Consider the following 19,565-nt stretch of genomic DNA (forward strand, 5'->3'; position numbering starts at 1 on the left):
GTTATGTATAACAGTTTAGCTATACCTATGTTCAGTAATTAACATCCAGCAGCTGCATCTTTAAGTTTATTACCTGGGCTTCCGATTTTCATGCCGTTTAAACAACCCACATGTAGTAACAGAAGTAATGGCAGGGTTTTCATTTACCAAATAGATCACCTTTTCCCCCAGTCAAGCCCCAATAGGAAGTATCAACAATCTTATTGTTAGGCATATTTGGAATTTCAGGATTTATAAAAAGAATTGCTTGTCCAAGACTGTCTCCTTAGATGGCAGTCTTCAGTTCCCAGGAGAATTTTCTGTGAATAATATTTCTGGTTTAATGCCTTATGTCCTTGGAATGGTCCTGTTTAGTACAATATGTCCTGGCTAACTATAACTAGGTTCAGATATTCACAGCCATGCACTCTGAATACAAACTGCCTGAATATACATTTAGAGTTCAAGGATACAATTATCTGATTCCAAATATAGTTAACCAGCACACATCCCAGTGAAGAGATCAGTCCAAAAACATTAGATTGTTAGCTGTGGGATAAAGTGTTGGTGAGGATATCAGAACACCCCTGCTCTTCAAAAATGTTTGAGACATTTCATATCTTGAACAGACAGACTAAACATTATTGAACATTTCACTTGAAAAGGAGCACCTCTGAGAACGCAGCTGTCCCTCAGTAGAGCTTTGAGGTATCAGCTTAGATGGTGTGCTTGAATCCAGAACCTTGTGACTCAGAGATAAGACTGTTAACATTGAGAGAAGGATCGCCAGTCATTGGATGATACAGTGTCAGAGATAGCCAAAATCACGCACTATGACTCATGCACTACGTATTCTATGAGTCGCTATATTGACAGGTGCACAGAACCCCCATATATATATATATATATACATATATAAAACTCACATGTAAGCAATATTAAATTTGACCGTGTTGCCAATCCTTTCCATAAAACTCTTATGAAATTGAAAAAGAATGTGTATGGAAATCTGGGTGTGTGCAAATAATTTTAAAGCTGGGTTATCCTTCACTCTTCCTACTTCAATCTCAATAAAGGACAAAACCAATCTTTATCAAGTTCAATCAAGTCAACTGTGACAGCATTTCTACTGCCTCCCCCAACACATAAACTGAAATTTGATTAAATCAAATAACTCATATCAAATATTAAATCCGCAGGAAAGGTCTTTCTGTAATTTGAATTCTGCATAAATATATTGAATATATTTGTCTTATGCAGTAAATATTTTTTGATGGCCACTCAATGGCACACACACAGCTGTTTCCAGTATAAAAGTGGAAAGGCTGTAGCCTCAGAATTTTGCATTCGCCATTATCCCTTTTAGTATCAATCCTCTTCCTTCTTTGAGTGAAGATGGAGTGCCTCCATTCTACTAATGTGCTAATTGTCCACAATAGCCAAGATGGAGCTCTTATTGCAAATCTGAGCTCAAGTTACAGGAATTTTCAAGCTTCAACTGGTGCTCTTCTGAACAGCGGTCAGATTATCAGCTGTCTGACCTGCAAACCGTTCCCTATTAAAGCAAAGAGTTTTTTTCATACCAAATACAGGTCATATTTGTAGTGTTACATTAGAGTCGCAGATTTGGTCTCTCTTAACGCCTTTCCCCATTCTATTCACCTTCATCAGCCTTAAACATAGAACTGTCCAGCCTGCATGGATGCCTTCTATAACTACTGCCAAGGTCATTTCACAATTGGTGACGTGAGCTATGGTTGCTCAGAATCAGGGAGAAATGCTACACTTTGTTGCAAGCCCATCTCAGTTAACTGTGGCTTGAGTGAAAAGCAATTGGCCTCATCTAGCTTAGTCAGTAACTTTGATCTGTACTAGCCATGACAGTAGAACATGTCTCAAGAGAAGCAATTGCAAAACCAGGTTACTGGGCCCCCACCAGGAGGCGAAAGAAAGTTAAATTCACTAGTTAAGTTTTCCTAAGAGGAGACAGACAGTTGAGTGCAAGGAAGATAAAATAAAATAAAACAGTACACATGTTAAGTGTACAAGAGGGACAATTCTAGGAGCAATATTGGTTATACACCAGTAATATCAGGGTTAATTATAGGCAATTCACACCAGAGCTACAGCCATTCAGGCATTTCCATGTTAAATTCAGGTAAGTTATGACAACATGAAGTGCAGGTAGGCTTGACAATTTACAACCTGAACTTGATAAATGAAGATTGAAATTTGGTGAAGCTGAGTACAATATCAAATGAGTTGAATTCGCTGCAATAAAATATAATTTGACTCTGCTGTGCTGAATTTGGAATCGCCCAGATCACAAGATTACAGTAATGCATGAATGAGTCTTTATTAAGAAGCATTTAATGGTTTTGGGTTTTTTTATTTTTTTTTTTGAAAAACACCAGTACAAAAAGACAAAACAGCAGAACATTTTCTCAGTCAGCTTAACTTATAGCTCGTATAAAGAATACATCAGGTATTTTGTAAAAGTTTATAAAAGCACTCTACAACAAAGTCTTTCACAATGACCAAAATAACCTTACAAATACAATATGATCTGCAAAAACTAGATGTGAACACAGATATTAAATAATGATGAGCAGACTGTAGGAAACTAATGAAGGATACCAACTGCCTATTGTTTTATGGAAGCAATGATAGACACATACAATATTTGAGATGATTATTTTGAAGTCTTCACTGAATTCTTGCTCCAATCACCTGAACAGGTAGGAGTAGTGAACCCAACCCTCAGGACGTCAAGTTAATGAAGGCAATAAAAAATATTCTACTTCCTATCAATTTATCTATAAGATTTTCATCAAACCCTTTACCAGAAGGATTTGGTCCTTAAAATTCCATGATCTGAAAACACATTTGAAGAATTGTCAAATACTTTCCTTAATAAACATGGCACTACAATATCTCAAGGAGTTTATCTGGCCAGGAATGTACCAGGTTTGATCTCCAGTTTGTACTGAGTTGCTGGTAATTAGGACTTGGGGGGTGGTGGGGCAGCAAGAAAGGAAACAACCAGCTGCTGCACCTGCTCCCGATCTAGTCATCACCAACCGGATTGGCATATCTGGGCAAAGTTAGGGTCAAGGTCAGCTGGGATATCCCGTATAGGATTAACTTCTTGACACAGCATCATGCCAGCAGGACAAAAACAGAAAAAGGACCACAGGTTTGCACAAAATTGACAACAAAAACTGCTACAAGAGACACAAAATTTGTCTAAGAAGAACAATGTGTGTCTCAAACCAAGCTGCGCTTTTTAGAGAACATCAGACGACATCACACCAAAATTGACCTACACTACATCAATAATTTACTATACCACAACTATGACTGGTATTGTACAATAAATCATAATTGTGTAAAATTCATCTGTCAATAGCAGAGTAATTACAAAATACATCCTTACTGAGAAAAGGAACAGTAAAGGAGCACACCAACAGACTATGTTCCAGCTCTTGGCATACATCACTCAATATGCTGCACCTGATAATGTCACACAAGCCATCACTGCCAACCACAGGTGTGAAGAAGGATAGACTCATGTCTCAAATGGGGAGCTGAGTTTATTTTGCAGCAGCAAGTGCAACAGTGCAGCTATTTTGCAATAGTGCGTGACGTAGCTGAATTATCTTGGAAATTGGATTCTAAATCAATGTAACAAATGTTTGAGTGGGTGACAGCAGTGTACAAAGGACTTCCCCTTTAACTGCATTTTGGGAGTTAACACATTACATATTTTGAAAACTATTCACATCTATTTGACTTTAAATTATTCAATAAACATTCACTAAAAACTTAAACTTCATTCTTTTCTTAGCTGCATCTGACATTTTGAAAAAGTAGAATTATTTTGTAGTCTGAAAAGCTTTAAGTTTAAATGCTTCAAATCAGAATTCAGATTTGAGCGCATTATAAGATCAGTGAACATTAGTCGCACTTTCTTTTTAAAATTATTGTTTCAACTAGAATTATTATACAATTACCCTCTCCCCAGTGGGCACAGTAGTGCAATTATCTGCAATATGTCATCAGTAAATATGTAATGTCCAATGTTAACCTAAACTTAATAGTTAACTCTGGTCTCTACAACATGAAAGTGGTCAGATAAACGATCTAAGTTTTTACAATAACTTCACCTATAATGTTCTTTCCTAAGTTGTCATTCATTGTATCTTAACAGGTGTAAATATTGGTAAGTGAAATCAGTTAAACTCATCAGGTTTGCCATTAATCACAAAGATCAAGATATTAATTTCTAATCACTAAGATGCCCAAATGGTCCAAATCAGTACATAAAAATTAAATATTACATTAAACAGGTAAAAGCATCAAATTAGTGTCAGCAATATAATGATATAATTGTTGTAATTAAACATTGATCCTATATCAAACTGACTGGCCCTTGTATTAAAACAATACCACTTGCTCAATGCCTACCAACCTGGCCCTTCAACCATAATAGTGGATTAAAGACACAGAGGATTCAACTTTCTTAATGTATTGAGGATCACAGTGTGGCTAAAACCATCACTATTGTAGAGTCTGTTAATGAACATAAAGCTGATAAGGTAAAGTGGCAATGCATACCCTATGGTATAGAATATTATAGAGTTACTGCAGCGTGTATGTGTCTGTCTATTTCCACTTTACACGGTCCAGAAATTGACGATTTTGTTGCAAGACCTGGCGGTTCGTCTTCCCCTGTGAAGAAAATCACATAACAAGTTACATTTAAATGATGCACTGAAAAAAGTTAAATTATCAAAATTGAACACAAATCAAGCTTTTGGCACATTCTGGTCTGGGGCTCAGCAGATAGTAAAAAGTCTATCCTGATGAATCATGCTGTTAAGAGATGTACTGTGGAGGGATTTGGGAGGGGGAATGTTGGCAGAATGAGCAAGAAGCTCAATATTGTGACTTGTTCAAGTATTTTCACAATGCCTTATTTAAAAAAAACAGCACAAGTGAATAGAATGCTAGCATTCTCCACCACCAACCACTGACTTTTGGTGACACTTTTCTAGGAATGGAGAAAGGAGCTGAGGAGGAGTGGTTTTGCATCCAAGTTTGAAATTGGTTAGCAGGACAACCCAATATCTCCATTGATCAGCAAACAGAGTGTTGACCTTAAACTCCAACCTCCATGTGGTTTTTTCTCGTGTATTCATATTGTAAACTTTTGACTTCTGCAAAATTACATTCCAGCTCCATGGATGACAAAAAAGATAGAGACTAAGGTGAACAGCAAAAGGGTGCATATGACGGATGTCAGGTTGACAATACAAGTGAGAACCAGGCTGAAATTAGAACGCTTATACGGGAAGTTGAAAAAGAAATAAGTGAAGCAAAGAGAGAGCATGAGAAGAGGCTTGTAGCTAACATAAAAGGGAATCCAAAGGTTTTCTAGAGGCATATAAATAGTTAAAAAGATGGTAAAAGGAAGCATGGAGCTGATTAGGGACCACACAAGGAGACAGAGGACATGGTTGAGATACAAAATGATTACTTTGCATCTGCCTTTACCAAGGAAGAAGATGCTGCCAAAGTCGTAGTAAAAGAGGGGGTGGTTGAGACACTGAAAGGTATAAAAATTGATAAAGAGGAGATTTTAGAAAGGTTGATTGTTGATAAGTCACCAGGACTGAATCAGATGCATACAAGGACACTGAGGGAAGTAAGGGTAAAAATTGCAGAGGCACTGGTCATAACCTTCCAATCCTCCTTAGATACAGGGATAGTGCCAGAGGACTGGAGAATTGCAAATGTTACACCCTTGTCAAAAATGGGTGTAAGGGTAAACTGAGCAATTACAGTCAAGTCAGTTTGATCACAGCTCTGGGAAATCTTTAGAAAAGATAATTTGGGACAAAATTAACAGTCACTTAGACAAATGTGAATTAAAGAAAACCAGCATGGATTTTGTTAAAGACAAATTGGGCTTAACTAATTTGATTAAATGTTTTGATGAGGTAATAAAGGGGGTTTGATGAAAGTAATGTGGTTGATATAGTGTACACAGACTTTCAAAAGGCAATTGATAAAGTGATACATAACTGGCTGGTCAACAAAGCTGAAGCACAAAGAATTAAAGGAATAGTGTCAGCATGGATATGAGCTTGGTTGGGTGACAGGAAACAGAGTAGTGGTGAAAGGTTGTTTTGCAGACTGGAGGAGGGTACAGAATGGGATTCCCCAGGGGTTGGTGCTAAGACCACTGCTTTTCCTGATCTAGATTAATGTCCTAGACTTGGTTGTGCCAGGCACGATTTCAAAATTTGCACAAAAGTACTGTGAACTGTGAGGAGGATAATGATGGACTTGAAGAGGACAGAGACAGGCTGGTGGAATAGCCAGTCATGCAGCAGATGAAATTTATTGCAGAGAGGTATGAAGTGTTACATTTTGATAGGAAGAATGAGGGAAATGTCATGAACAGAAGACATGAATGAAAATATATATATCTACGTCACCCTGGCTACTTTATAAAATTATTTTTCTTTTAAAATGGACAAATGGCTGGACTGATAAAATGGCCACTGCTGACTATATGATGGTAGCTCTGAAAGTTTCTGAGCATCTAAAAGTGGGCAAAGGCTAACACATCAAACCCCTGGAATGTGACACTCCTTGTATTGTATAAACATTCCAGCCAAACCAACACAAAGGATAGTAGACAAGACGTCTAACACCAACCAGCTATGGACAAAGGCAGAGCTATCTGTGATTCCTCATCTCCAACGTTATGCTAATAGTCCTTGTTAGCGGAATAGCTCGACCCAAATCCACCCTGTCACATAACCGAGACTTGAGCTGTTTGAATTGCTTTAATTATACAGCTTTCGGATTCCATCTTCCATACAGAAACAAGCTCTGACCAGGTTTGACAACTGGCCCCCATCTAATCTGACTCTGCTGGGAAGATCTGTACTATCACCTACAGAACTGATTCAATCTCTGTGTGCCTACTTCATCTTGGGACATCAACAAAAATTGCTAACCCTCCAACCTGCGAATACACCTAGAGGAGCAGAGCTAGGGATGCAGCCATTAAAGCAGACAGCTATGATCTCACCCACAGGCCTGTAAACTCAGGCAGATCCTTTCCAAACCATACCCGAGCATTGGAAAGATAAGCAGGGCGACCTAGATAGGAAAGGGTCCCCACCCAGAAAAGGAAACACAAAAGAGGGTGTGAGAAGCCCCCAGGCAGCCCGAAAGGAGAACTCCTGGAAGCCAGTGTCTTCTCATTGCAATAAAACAGGCCATTCCAGACCTGAATGTTGGAGACTGTGAGGCAAGCCAGTAGGCCTTCACATGAGTAGCACCCCGAAGACCACCCCAATGGGTAGTGCAGCAAAGCAGGCAGAACCGCTCGCTACAGACACCGATTTAAAGTGATTGGCAAAAGAACCAAAGATGACACAAAAATAACCTTTTTTTTTAATGCAGGGAGTGGTTAGGATCTGGAATGCACTGCCTGAGAGTGTGGTGGAGTCAGATTCAATTGTGGCTTTCAAAAGAGAATTGGATAATTATCTGAAGAGAAAATTATTTGCAGGTCTACAGAGAAAACTCACGGCAGTGGGACTAGCTGAGTTACTTCTTGCAGAGAGCCAGCAGAGATAAGACAGGCTGAATGGCTTCCTTCTTTGTTGTAACCATTCTATGATTTTTGTCCAAATATCCTACCATTCAATTAGCTTCTTGTAGAATGCAAAAACTTACCTTCCTCCCAGAAAAAAGCACATCACAATATTAATTTTCACACTTTAAAAAAAATAGGAACTAGCATGCTTTGACTTAGCATGCATTAAGATGTAATAAGGCACTGTGGAAGAACATGAACCAGTATCATATGGCGAAAGAGCAGGGGAATGGGTTTAAGTGGGTAATTCAGAGCTGGCACAGGTATGAAGGACTGAATGTAAAGTTACTTGAAATCAGGGAACAATTCGCATTTTTTTCTCTCTCACTGATGAGTTTCAGCTTACTAATAATTCACTAGAGTGGATTGCCCCTTATCAGTTGCCTAGCAATAATACACAATTATGTAATGCTACCTTTGAGAAGTCATTACCTCACTTTATAACTGTGCGACATATTGAAAATTGGTAGTTGTGAGGAAAGAATTAGTCGGAGAGCAGCAGGAAGTTTGCTAATGTAATCTCACTAATGATCTGACATTATATTTTAGTCTTTGCTTGGTAAAGAGGGAAGTAAGATTCTTAAATTGTAATGTCTTAAAATAATTAATTGATGCTACAATTGTACCGCTGCATAGCAATTCAGAAACAGTGCTCACAGAACTTTTAAACTGAGACTGACCCTTACAGAACCCGCAGTTCTGATACACTTGTATCAGAGTATACAACTCTGATGTCTTAATGAGCTTCACCAACAGAAGATAAGCCAGTGTTTACCAATCCCAAGCATGAAGAAATATAATCACTGGTATGTATTGCAAGGGAGCCAGTTAGACCTGCAGAGGAACATCTTTGTAAAACATTACCTTTTCAATTAAAGTTTATTTATATAATAAAATACAAAAGTATTGGTGTGCAGGGGACAATTTCAAAGTTTGCAGACTACACAAAACTTGGGAGGAAGACAGTGTAGAACTTCAAAAGGACATTGATACATTGGTGGAGTGGGCAGATAGGTGGCAGATGAAGTTCAACGTGGAGAAATGTGAGGTGATGCACTTTGGTACATAGAACATGAAGAGACAGTATAATATAAAGGGTGCTATTCTAAAGGGTGTGCAGGAGCAGAGAGGCCTGGGTGTATATGTACATAAGTCTTCAAAGGTGGCAGGATGGATAGAGAGAGCTGTTTCTAAAGCATACAGTATTCTAGGCTTCATTAATAGGGGCATAGAGTACAAGAGCAGGGAGGAAACAATGAACTTATATAAGACACTGGTTAGACCTCAGTTGAGTATCGTGTACAGTTCTGGGCACCACACTATAGGAAGGATGTGAACGCATTGGAGAGAGTGCAGGAGACGTTTACGAGAATGTTTCCAGGGATGAGACACTTCAGTTATGAGGAAAGATTGGAGAAGTTGTGACTGTTTTCCTTGGAGAGGAGAAGGCTAAGAGGAGACGCTAGAAGGTTTTCAAAATCATGAGGGATGTGGACAAAGTAGATAATCTGCTTGTAAACAGATCAAGAACCAGAGGGCACAGTTTTAAAGTGTTTTGCAAAAGAAGCAAATGCAAGGTGAGTAAAAACCTTTCCACACAGCGAGTAGTTAGGGTCTGGAATGCACTGCCTGGAAGTGTGATGGAGGCAGGTTCAATTGAGGCATTCAAGAGGGCATTGGATGATTATTTAAATAGAAACAATGTTTTGTAACAACGTTACGGGGAAAAGGCATGAGATTGGCACTAAGTTAAAATGCTCAGAGAGCTGGTCCAGACACGATGGGCCGAATGGCCTCCTTCTACACCATAACAATTCTGTGATTATGTGAAGTAGCTCAATGGAAAAGGAACTTGTTATCAAGGAACTCAGTTTATTAACTATTTATAATGTATAGGTTCTTTATTGGTTTCTCCCTTTTTAGACCTTGTTAAAAACTTCTGGTATAACCATGCAAGAGACATGGTTTGTCATATAGTAACAATAACTTGCATGTATATAGCATCTTTAATGTAGCAAATCATCCCAAAGTGCTTGACAAGGGTGTCCTCAATAAAAACATTTCTGACACTGAGCCATAGGTTGAAATATCAGGGCAGATGACCGAAAGCTTGGTCAATGGTCAAGGTTTTAAGAAGCACCTTATAAAGAGAGGTGAAAGACAGAGCGGTTCAGGGACAGAATTCCAGAATTTAGGGACTCTGCAGGTATAGGTGGTCACCAATGGTGCAACGATTAAAATCGGGGAACTGGAAGAGGCCAGAATTACAGCAGTATAGATATCTCAAAGGATTGTATGGATGAAGGAGATTACAGAAATAGGGAGGGGCAAGGCCAAGGAGGGATTTGAAAGCAAGGATGAGGGTTTTATAATTGATGTGTTGTCAAACCAGGAGCCAATGTATGTCAGCGAGCACAGCAGTAAATGGGACAGGATTTGATGCAAGTTTAAATACAGGCAACAGTTTTGGGCAAGTTTACGGAAAGTGCAAGATGGGAGGCCAGCCAGGAGAGCATTGGAATAGATAAGTTTAGAGGTAACAAAAGACATGGATGAGTGTTTCAGTGCAGATGAGCTGAGACAGGGACTGACAGGGTGATGTTACGAAGTAAGAAAAGCAATAAAATATCAAATTGCAATGTTAATCAGAATTTGAAGATTTGATCAACCTGAATACAGTACTGAGTTCCAAACTATAACACATTTATCGTCATCATTCGGAATTTTTGTTAAATACAACTAAAGTGTTTACTTAAGTTCTATTGCAGTAACTATATACTTAATAAACTAATGAGCATCTGACTTTGACAGTTCAACAGTCTTACTGATTATGAGGAATGGATAAAACACATACATTATAAATAAATGTATCCTCTAATAGTCATGTGAAAATGTTGGTGGAAGACCAAAGAGATGGAGAATCAACTCTATTTCTCATAGCACCAACCACATCAAACATCTGTTTTAAAATATTAAGATAAGTGTTGCAGTGTTCAAGAAGGAGGCATCATATGCATGTTAGGCACATTCCCACAGGAGGGGGTGGAAATTAGAGTGTAAACTGTGCCAGGGCTTTAAAATGACGGAATCAAGGACTTGGTGATGGAATTTTGACTTTATATTTATCATTTAAAGCCAGTTATACTGAATCCAATGAAAAAGTGCATTTTTAAAAATTTATTCATTCATGGGATGTGGGCGTAACTGGCTAGGCTAGCATTTATTGCCTATCCCTAATTGCCCTTGAGAAGGTGGTGGTTCTTGAACGGGCAGTCCATGTGCTGCAGGAACATTCGCAGTGCTGTTATAGGGAGAGAGTTCCAGGATTTTGACCCAGCTACAGTGAAGGAATAGCAATATAGTTCTAAGTCAGGATGGTGTGTGGGGCTTGGAGGGGAACCTGAAGGTGGTGGTGTTCCCATACATCTGCAGCCTTGTCTTCTAGGTGATAGAGGTTGCAGGTTTGGAAGGTGCTGTCGCAGAAGCCTTGGTGAGTTGTGAGATGTTACAGTGCATCTTGTAGATGGTACACATGGCTGCCACTCTATGTCAGCGGTGGAGGAAGTGAATGTTGAAGGTGGCAAATGGGGTGACAATTAAGCGGGCTGCCTTGAGTGTTGTTGGAGCTGCACTCATCCAGGAAAGTGGAGAGTATTCCACCACACTCCTGACTTGTGTCTTGTAGATGGTGGACAGGCTTTGGGGAGCCAGGAGGTGAGTTATTCGCTGCAGAATTCCCAGCCCCTTACCTGTTCTTGTAGTCACAGTATTTATATAGCTAGTCCAGTTCATTTTCTGGTCAATAGTAACTCCCAGGATGTTGATAGTGGGGGATTCAGTGATGGTAATGCCATTGAATGTCAAGGGGAGACTCTCTCTCTTGTTGGAGATACTGCAAAGAACCTATTTTTTATTTTTCTTGGACTGTGGCTTTAAAAAACTGCTATGGCTGCAGTTGAAAGACATGTTCACTGGAACAGGATGAGGAATATCTACAATATTGCTATCCTGGAACATAGGGTGCCATAAGAAAACAGAATGGTGCTGGAAAGGAGTTCTGGACAATGGGGAACTGCTTAATGACAGCATTTTAATTAGCTCCTGACCAGTTGACCAGGGTTTTGTGTGGTAACAGTGTAGGCAGAACAGCTCCTAGCCTGTAAAGAGATAAGACCTAGAACCTCTCTCTCCTTTGTTTGTAAGATTCCAGCAATTCTGCCATAATAGCTAGTTGGCTATCCCTCACATCTCTGTAACCTGCTTTCTCTGAAAACCCCTGTTACGAGGAAAAGGGGAAAATCACCAGTAGGGACATTGAAAAGCAAGTTATTTCAACCAGTGAGCTACAGACTGAAAGTGCTGGGAGACCATCTCAAGTCATCAACAACAAACTGCTAGAAATTTGGAAGACATCAATCAAAATCAACCCATCTAATCCTGTACTCCGGGTTGGTGCTATTGAACTGTTTTATCTCACCCTTAAAATCCATGTTTTATGTGTGTGTTACATGTACAGGTTTAAGAAGGGGTAGGCTTTAAGTTATTGAGTTAGAAGTTAGCAGTTTATATTTATTTCTTTTGCCACTAGTTAAAGACAATTCGTTCAATAAACAGTTATTTACTTGTTAAGTTTACAAACCTGGTGCTTGTATTCAATTAACCTAAATTAAACAGTTCGGTAGAATGGGGGCAAGCTGGAGGTTTGGTCAAACTTTTCACATTTGTGGCAGCTTGGGGAACAGTGGGGCTTGGTATTTACAGGCATTATCCTCAGTGAATATCCGCCTGAAACTTGTGCGGTGCGAATGTTACTTGACACTTATTAGCCTAAGTCTGAATATTGTCCAGGTCTTGTTGCATATGGACACAGACTGCTTTAAAAGGAGTGGATTAATAATTAATGATTTCAAATTGATTAGCCTCAAGGACCTTTTAAAAAGATGAATTTTGTGACTACTGCTTTTCATTTTTAATCATCTATTTACATATTGCAACAATCACAAAAGATAACAGATCTTCTTCATTACCTAGTCCCAACTAACACAAAACTAACAGAATATTTGGTAAGTAGGCACTTAAGTTTTAAATCAAAGTTCCTTCTGCATTATTTACAACTTGGGTAAAGATTCCTGCTATTGTGTACTTAAAGATCAGAATTGTAAAGGCATCCTTTATATACCTGGTATCAATGTTTTGATACAATAGCACCCTCATGAGGCTTTGGAAGGTTGTTGCACCATTATACTCAAAACAGCACAACTGACAGGAAAGTAAGTGCTTTTGGATGTATGCATCAGAATAAGATGCTCCACAAACAAGAGGTGCATTCAAAGTTTTGCTCAATTACCTATAGTACTGAGAGAGAAATGCCACACATCATTTCACCTGGAGATTGATAACAGGGTAGAGTCCAAATTGTACAATGTTTCTGGAAACAGTCTTCATAGATTAAATTGTATTTTCTCATTCCATGTTTTTGTTACATCTTTAAAAATGCAAATTAGTGTATTTATGAATTTTTAATTTTTTGGTGCTATATGATGAAATATAATCTTATTCAGGTTTTCAGTACTGCAGTAAATAGACTTATCTTTTATTTTTATTCATATTATATATGGGGCGTGATGTTAATCAATTCCTAGAAAATGAACAGTCCACTTTGCACATTATAAAAGTTTCTCTCTACGTTGAGTTCACAATCAGTCTAATACCTTTACAACAGATTTCTATGTTTTGCTTGTTCTATCTTTATTAGTCCCCAAACAAAAATGACAATTGGTTACAATGAATATCAAATTGAAGGATAGCTTTTTACTCCAATACAGCAGGAAGTGGACTGGGTATCTAAATTAATTTCGCTCAGGACCCTCTTCATCTCTGTGAGGTGCATTCTAATACAAAACAGCAAGGTACTTTCATACAAGCTATAGTACATACTGTTGTCTATAACAAACTTGTGAATATAGTTGGTACTTGCAAGATATCTTACCTAACCCTGAGGATGAAGAGACACTGTCTGCAATGGAGCCGGTTTCTGTCTGGTCTGAAGAAAGGCCATCCATTAAAGGCAGTGACAATTCTGATGAAGGAATGGAAGAGTCATATATCCCAGAGTCACGGGGCATTTCAGGCAGGTTCACAGCTGCCACCATCCGTGGCAAGGGTCTCAGCAGAGAACTGGCATCTTGATGATCAGAAACATCTGCATCTCCAATAATGCTCAAGTGCTGAATTATGGAATAGGACACTGAATTAACAGGGGTGACATCTGCAGTGGTTTTCAAGTGAAAATCATGCTCAGTTACTGGCTGTTTAAAAACCACCTCATTCAGGACAAGACCAGAGTCAACTCTAACTGGTCCTTGATGATGTGAGAGCAGGGGAAGATGTGGCAGTAGTTGCTTCTCAAACCAGTCAGGCTCTTGCTCGATAAGTTGCTTCATATTAGAAATGGCTATGTACAGGGAGCGTCCAGATTTAGTCCTGAAATAGTTACTTTTACGAATGTTCACTTCACGTGGGTCTCGGTCTGGGTGGCTGTGATCTCGAGCATGTAAATGAGAATATAGCTGAGGGAAATGGTCCATCAGTTTGTATTTGCATGCCAAATCTAAGATACCAGGAATGTCTGCTTCGCAGGAGTAGTCAAAATAGATGGCGATGAACTTGGAGGGGTTGCCTGAATTTAGTCGGGCCTGGCGCAGCCTCTCTGCTATCATAGAAACAGCAACAATAAAAAGTTCTCCCTGCCCACCGTCTCTAGAGCTGCCTTTATGTTTACGATGCTTCTTTTCTACAAAGAACTTCATTCCTTTCGAACAAATAACGATGATATAATGGGACTCCATGATCTGCCGACTGAGCCAATCCATTTGCCCCTCCTTACAGATTTCCAAATGTTCCCATAAATCCAAGGCAACCTATTTAAAAACAAAACAAAAAAACCTCAATTTCTATAGAAGATAGGACAGCCCTCTCATCAACTGTATTTTTAAAAATATATAATACTGGCTTTCCCCCTGCATAATAACAATGTTACAAGTGAGTTTAATGCAATTCCATTCTCTCCAAATAAAGCCAAATGACTCCATCTCCCTTTACTCCTAATCAGGAGTGTACTGACGGTTTACAGACCATGATCGATAAGTTGGGAGCCATTGCTTGCTGTTTTAAGAATACAGAGTTCAGTCAAATTACTGAACTTAATCTGTATATTCAGGATAGAAGATATCCATTTCGGTGAAAAGGCACAATGTACAAATGTAGTATCTTCTAATGCACAGGAAGAAAGATTGTAGTTTGGAAACAGAAAACCATTCTAAAGGATTCATATTGAGAGATCAACACATGAAAATGTGATGTTATGTTCACTTCTTTATGAATTCAGATTGATGTTTTTGATTGGTCTCCCAGTCAGTTAGTTATTGCTTACTGGGAAACATGTGCAACTAAAAATGACAGCAGTTCTTCCCCAGAATCACCCAAGGCTAGATGATGACTATGGTGACACTGAAAGGTAGCAGCAGGCAAACAGAGGTCATATCTATACCAGTAACCTTGGAGACAGAAAGACGCAGCATGACATTGGATATAAGCTAAAAAGATGTGAAGGGAACTCCTAATAGTCTGTCTGTAGCTAGCTGCTTTCAGTTTTGTTGTGCAGAACATTAGATTTATTCAGGTTTTGTTGAAACCGTAATGTGTTTTGTGCTGGTTAAAACAAAGTACAAGGACAGAAAGCTCCAAATACGGGCAGCAGAGTAATGGGTGAGTTTACGTGAGTTCACATGTGAACTGAGTCTTGAGGGTTTTTAGATCACCTGAAAATATATTCCTAGTTCTTTTACAAACCATAAATTTCTGTGTAGAAAGTTGATGCACAAAATTCAATAAAGGCAAAATTCATAGCAGTTGCAATTTCTTTTCAACTGATGTCAGTTTCATAAAACATCTTCAAGATGCAGGCACCACTTTTAAAATTGATTAAAACTTCTTCACAGTATAAAGTGTGGCAGATTTGAAATGATTCAGATGCTTTCGCTAACAAGAATTCTTGCCAATACTTTTTCCAAGTAACTTGCACAGAGAAAGCAAATTTACCTCACAGCCACAGAAGTCCTGCAGGAAGAATGCAAAGCACTGAACGACACTGAGGTGTTTCTGACAGTCTTTACTGGAATAACAGATGAAAACTTTTGGCTTGGACCGAGGAGATGGAGATGATTCAGAATTCTCCTCATCCAGTTCCGAATACACCGGATCTAAGAAAAGAACAGAGAGCAATCTTAATACGTGGGCAGTTCAACCCAGACATAATTCCTCAACCACCCACCAAAGTATCCTTGCCCTGAATAGCAATACAGGGTTTGAACCTCAAATATGCAGGCTGCTTTAGGGTTGTCAAAACACAATAAGACTCCCAATGTATTAGAACATGAACAAAGTAATCCTATCAGGTGTCTTTAAAATAATTACAATTCAAGGACTAAGGTTAGAACAGGAGCAACGGGTGGAATTCTCCCGGAATGAAACATAGCGCAGTGGCGGGCGGTTTCAGCAGCGCCCAGCCCAGCGTCTGTAATGGCAGCAACTCACACCCGATTCTGCGCTTGGAGCCTCATTAATTATGCAGAGGCGCATTTCGCTCCAAATCACCTGGTGGATCGGGAACTGATTTGTCCGTCAGCCGGCAGGTTCGAAGGTCCGGGCACCATATTTAAATGCCAGTCCAACACACACAATCTCAATCTCTCCAGCCCACCACAGATGTCTGCAACCCATAAGAGAAAGGCTGAAAGTCTCAGGACAAAGTCTGCACCCCGCTTCACCCGCCAGGCCCTCCAGGCCTTGGTCAGAAGGGTGCAGGAACAACTCTACCCCACGGATGGCTGCAGAAAGCGCAGCAGCCTCACCGCTCGGGCCTGCGACACTGTAACGGAGCAGGTCAGCGTGGCTGACACCCGTGCCTGAAGCACCACTCAGTGCAGGAAGAGGAAGAATGATCCCACCCGCTCCGCCAGGTAAGTCATCCGTCAAAGCCCTCCAATATCAAACTCTTATCATGGCATCATGTAATCAAATGGCTACTCTCTTCAAGGGTTTAATGCAACCATTAGCGGCGAACACATATCAGCACTCGTTCTCTCACTGAGACATTCACATCACCACCATCCCATCTAACACGTTGCTCACTCTTCATTCTCTGGTCCTTCTGGGGAGGGCTCACCACACACAGGGGACATGCATCTCACCCAGTCTCTGCTCCATCCCTTCTCATCACATACCTTTCTTTCTCCTTCATACAGGCCAAGTTGGCGCACAATAGGCGTGAGAGTGTGCAGACCAGGGGAGGGACGTCCAACATCCTCGCCCTCAGTGAATTCGAGGACGCTACAGCTGAGCTGGCTGGGGACGACAGGGATCGCTCCTGTGGGGAAGGGGAGATTGGCCTCTCCAACCAGCCTAGTATGGATCACAGCTCCATCATCTCATCAAATTCTGACGTTCACAGTGAGTCATGTGCAGTCTTATCAAGCTCACGCTCATTAACTGAAACTCTCTTTTCTATTTTCTAGGGACAAGCACATCAAGGTCCCCAAGCCAGTCCAGCACCACCAGTGCGAGCCCCCGGACCTCATCCAAGGACGAGGCTCAAGAAGAACCATCACGGCGCTCACACGCACCCTCCACCAGCTCAGAGACACACACGTCAGTGAGGCACAGATGTAGATTAGGCTCAGCCTCACTTTCTGGGGAACACCTCACTGATTTGTCCCCAAAGCAGTCGGAGGCAGGAAGAGTCCAGGTTTCCAGGACTCAGAGGGCTGCTGGAGACTAGCCACCCGCTCGGTCTGATTCAGATGATGAACCTCTGGAAGCAGCCGCCAGATCTATTTTGGAGATGCAACGACAGGCAGCGGAACATCCGGCAGAGTTTCGACAGTCACTCAGCAGATTAGAGCAAACGATGGAGGAGTCTGTCGGGTTCTGTCTGATGTCGTGGCTCCAACATGCGAGCGCCTCAAGGTCACCAATGGAAGGCTGGTGACCGCCATAGAGACCTTGGTTCAGCAGCTCCTGCCAGATTTGTACACAGCCCTGCACTCCATGGCCTCACACCCTGGTGGACACCATCAAGATGTAGGTGACATGGGGACGAAGCACCTTGACCTCCCTCCAGATGCACCATATCCTGCAGGAGTCAGGGCAGGGCCTTCGGGCCTCCACAGGGAAGATGAGCGTCAGCCAGACACCCCAGGGACCTCCTCTCAGGACACTCCGAGGATGTGCAGCCACTCACAGCCCCCTCTGCCTGTGACCCCATCTACTCCAGCTTCTCAGGCTGCAGAAGGCAATTCTGCCCCTGAGCAGGTGACCCCTATCAGGCTGGGGCCTCCAGGCCTCGGGCCATCAGAGGACATCCTCCAAGGTCATCACAGACATCAGTACATAGCAGTCTGCAGGCTGGCTCCACCTCTGCTGTGGATGTCAGGGCTGTACCCAGGCGGAGCAGTAGAGTTAGGAAAACTAAGAAAATTTGAAGTCACGGGTGTGCTAAACATGTAATTAAATTGCACTTTTGTTAATACATTTGATGGTTATGTGAATGTTCCTGTCAACTGAAAGTGTTGTGACTTTGTACTTTGGAGCCCTCTTATTTTGAGGTTTAGCCTTCCTCCCACTCGGTGATAGTGTCCCCAATGTGAGATTAACATTCCTGTGATGTCAACCTCAGTTGAACTAGTCTCTGCACCCTTGTGTGATGTCAGGGAGATATGTTTAAATCTTTATTGGAAGTGTGTGATGTAAGTGTTTCTAACCCTTCTTCCTCAAGGAACACCATTGAGTGGGGGCAGCTCATCAGCATTGATATTCTAGCAGCATTTGTGTCTCCTCAGTGGCATTGGCTGAAGAAAGGGCATGCACGGGAGGAGGAGATCCCTCGGCATGTCCACATCAGTCGTAGCAGTGTTGGCATCATTAGATGGTGGCGAAGGTTTCAATTCTTCTCTCGCATCAGCCTTCTTCCTAAATGGGCTCTCAGTTCCCAGAGTGAGCTCACTCACAGAGCCCCACGAACCAAAGCAAAGATCATGGCCTGGCGATTCATAAGGCAAGTGTGAATGCGGGACTCGTTCTCACTGCAAGTGGGCAGGGTGGACATCCCCGAGTTGAAAGAAAATGGCATTGAAGGTGAGGAGGGATGTGGCCATATTCCCTCACTTGACTTTACTCTTCCTGGAACCTGTCAGTGATTAACATATCATGGTCGGGTCTCCCACATCTTTCTTTCTCCATGGTGTGATCGCACTCATACTGACCCTCAGCAACCTCCTGAGGTTCCTAGGTCTCCGGATCTTCATCCTCTGATGAGCTCTCATCCTCCTCCAGGTCATGCTCTGGCAGGGGGTCACCTCTTTGCATAGCCAGATTGTGAAGGGCGTAATACACTGTGATGATGTCGGGAGTGTATTGGAGTGAGCCACCTGAGCGGTCCAAGCATCTGAAGCGCATCTTCATAAGCCTTATGGTCTGCTCTATAAGGGAGCGTCTGGACGTGTGAGTAGTGTTGTGCCTCTCCTCGGAACGACTCTGAGGGCAACGCACTGGTGTCATCAGCCAGCGGTTCAGTGGGTACCCCTTATCCCCAAGCAGCGATCCCTTCAGATGTAATAGCCCCTCGAAAATCTCAGGCACCTGGGAATGACTCAGGATGTAGGAGTCATGGAAACTCCCAGGGTACTGGGCACAAATGTGCAGGATGTGCTTCTGGTGATCACACACAAGGAATGATAGTCCTTGTGGATTATAAACATTATGGTCTGCTGGCATGGAGCCTGTATAGTCACATGGGTGCAGTCTGGTACACCCTGCACTCTTGGGAAGCCTGAGACGACGGCAAAGCCAG

General features: G+C 41.3%; 1 protein-coding gene across 1 annotated transcript in view; it reads right to left on the bottom strand.

The window, feature by feature from the left end:
- Positions 1–2,347: 2,347 nt before the first annotated feature.
- The window catches only part of il17rd (interleukin 17 receptor D), an 89,334-nt gene continuing 72,116 nt past the window's right edge, over positions 2,348–19,565 (bottom strand). Inside the window, exons 10-12 of the mRNA XM_078543535.1 lie at positions 15,758–15,918; positions 13,647–14,577; positions 2,348–4,710 (exon numbers count right to left, since the gene is read on the bottom strand). Coding sequence (XP_078399661.1) covers positions 4,613–4,710; positions 13,647–14,577; positions 15,758–15,918 — 1,190 coding nt within the window. The 3' untranslated portion in view covers positions 2,348–4,612. The remainder of the gene's footprint in view (positions 4,711–13,646; positions 14,578–15,757; positions 15,919–19,565) is intronic.

This window comes from Cetorhinus maximus, chromosome 6 (assembly GCF_964194155.1).
Source record: "Cetorhinus maximus chromosome 6, sCetMax3.hap1.1, whole genome shotgun sequence".
NCBI lineage: Eukaryota > Metazoa > Chordata > Chondrichthyes > Lamniformes > Cetorhinidae > Cetorhinus > Cetorhinus maximus.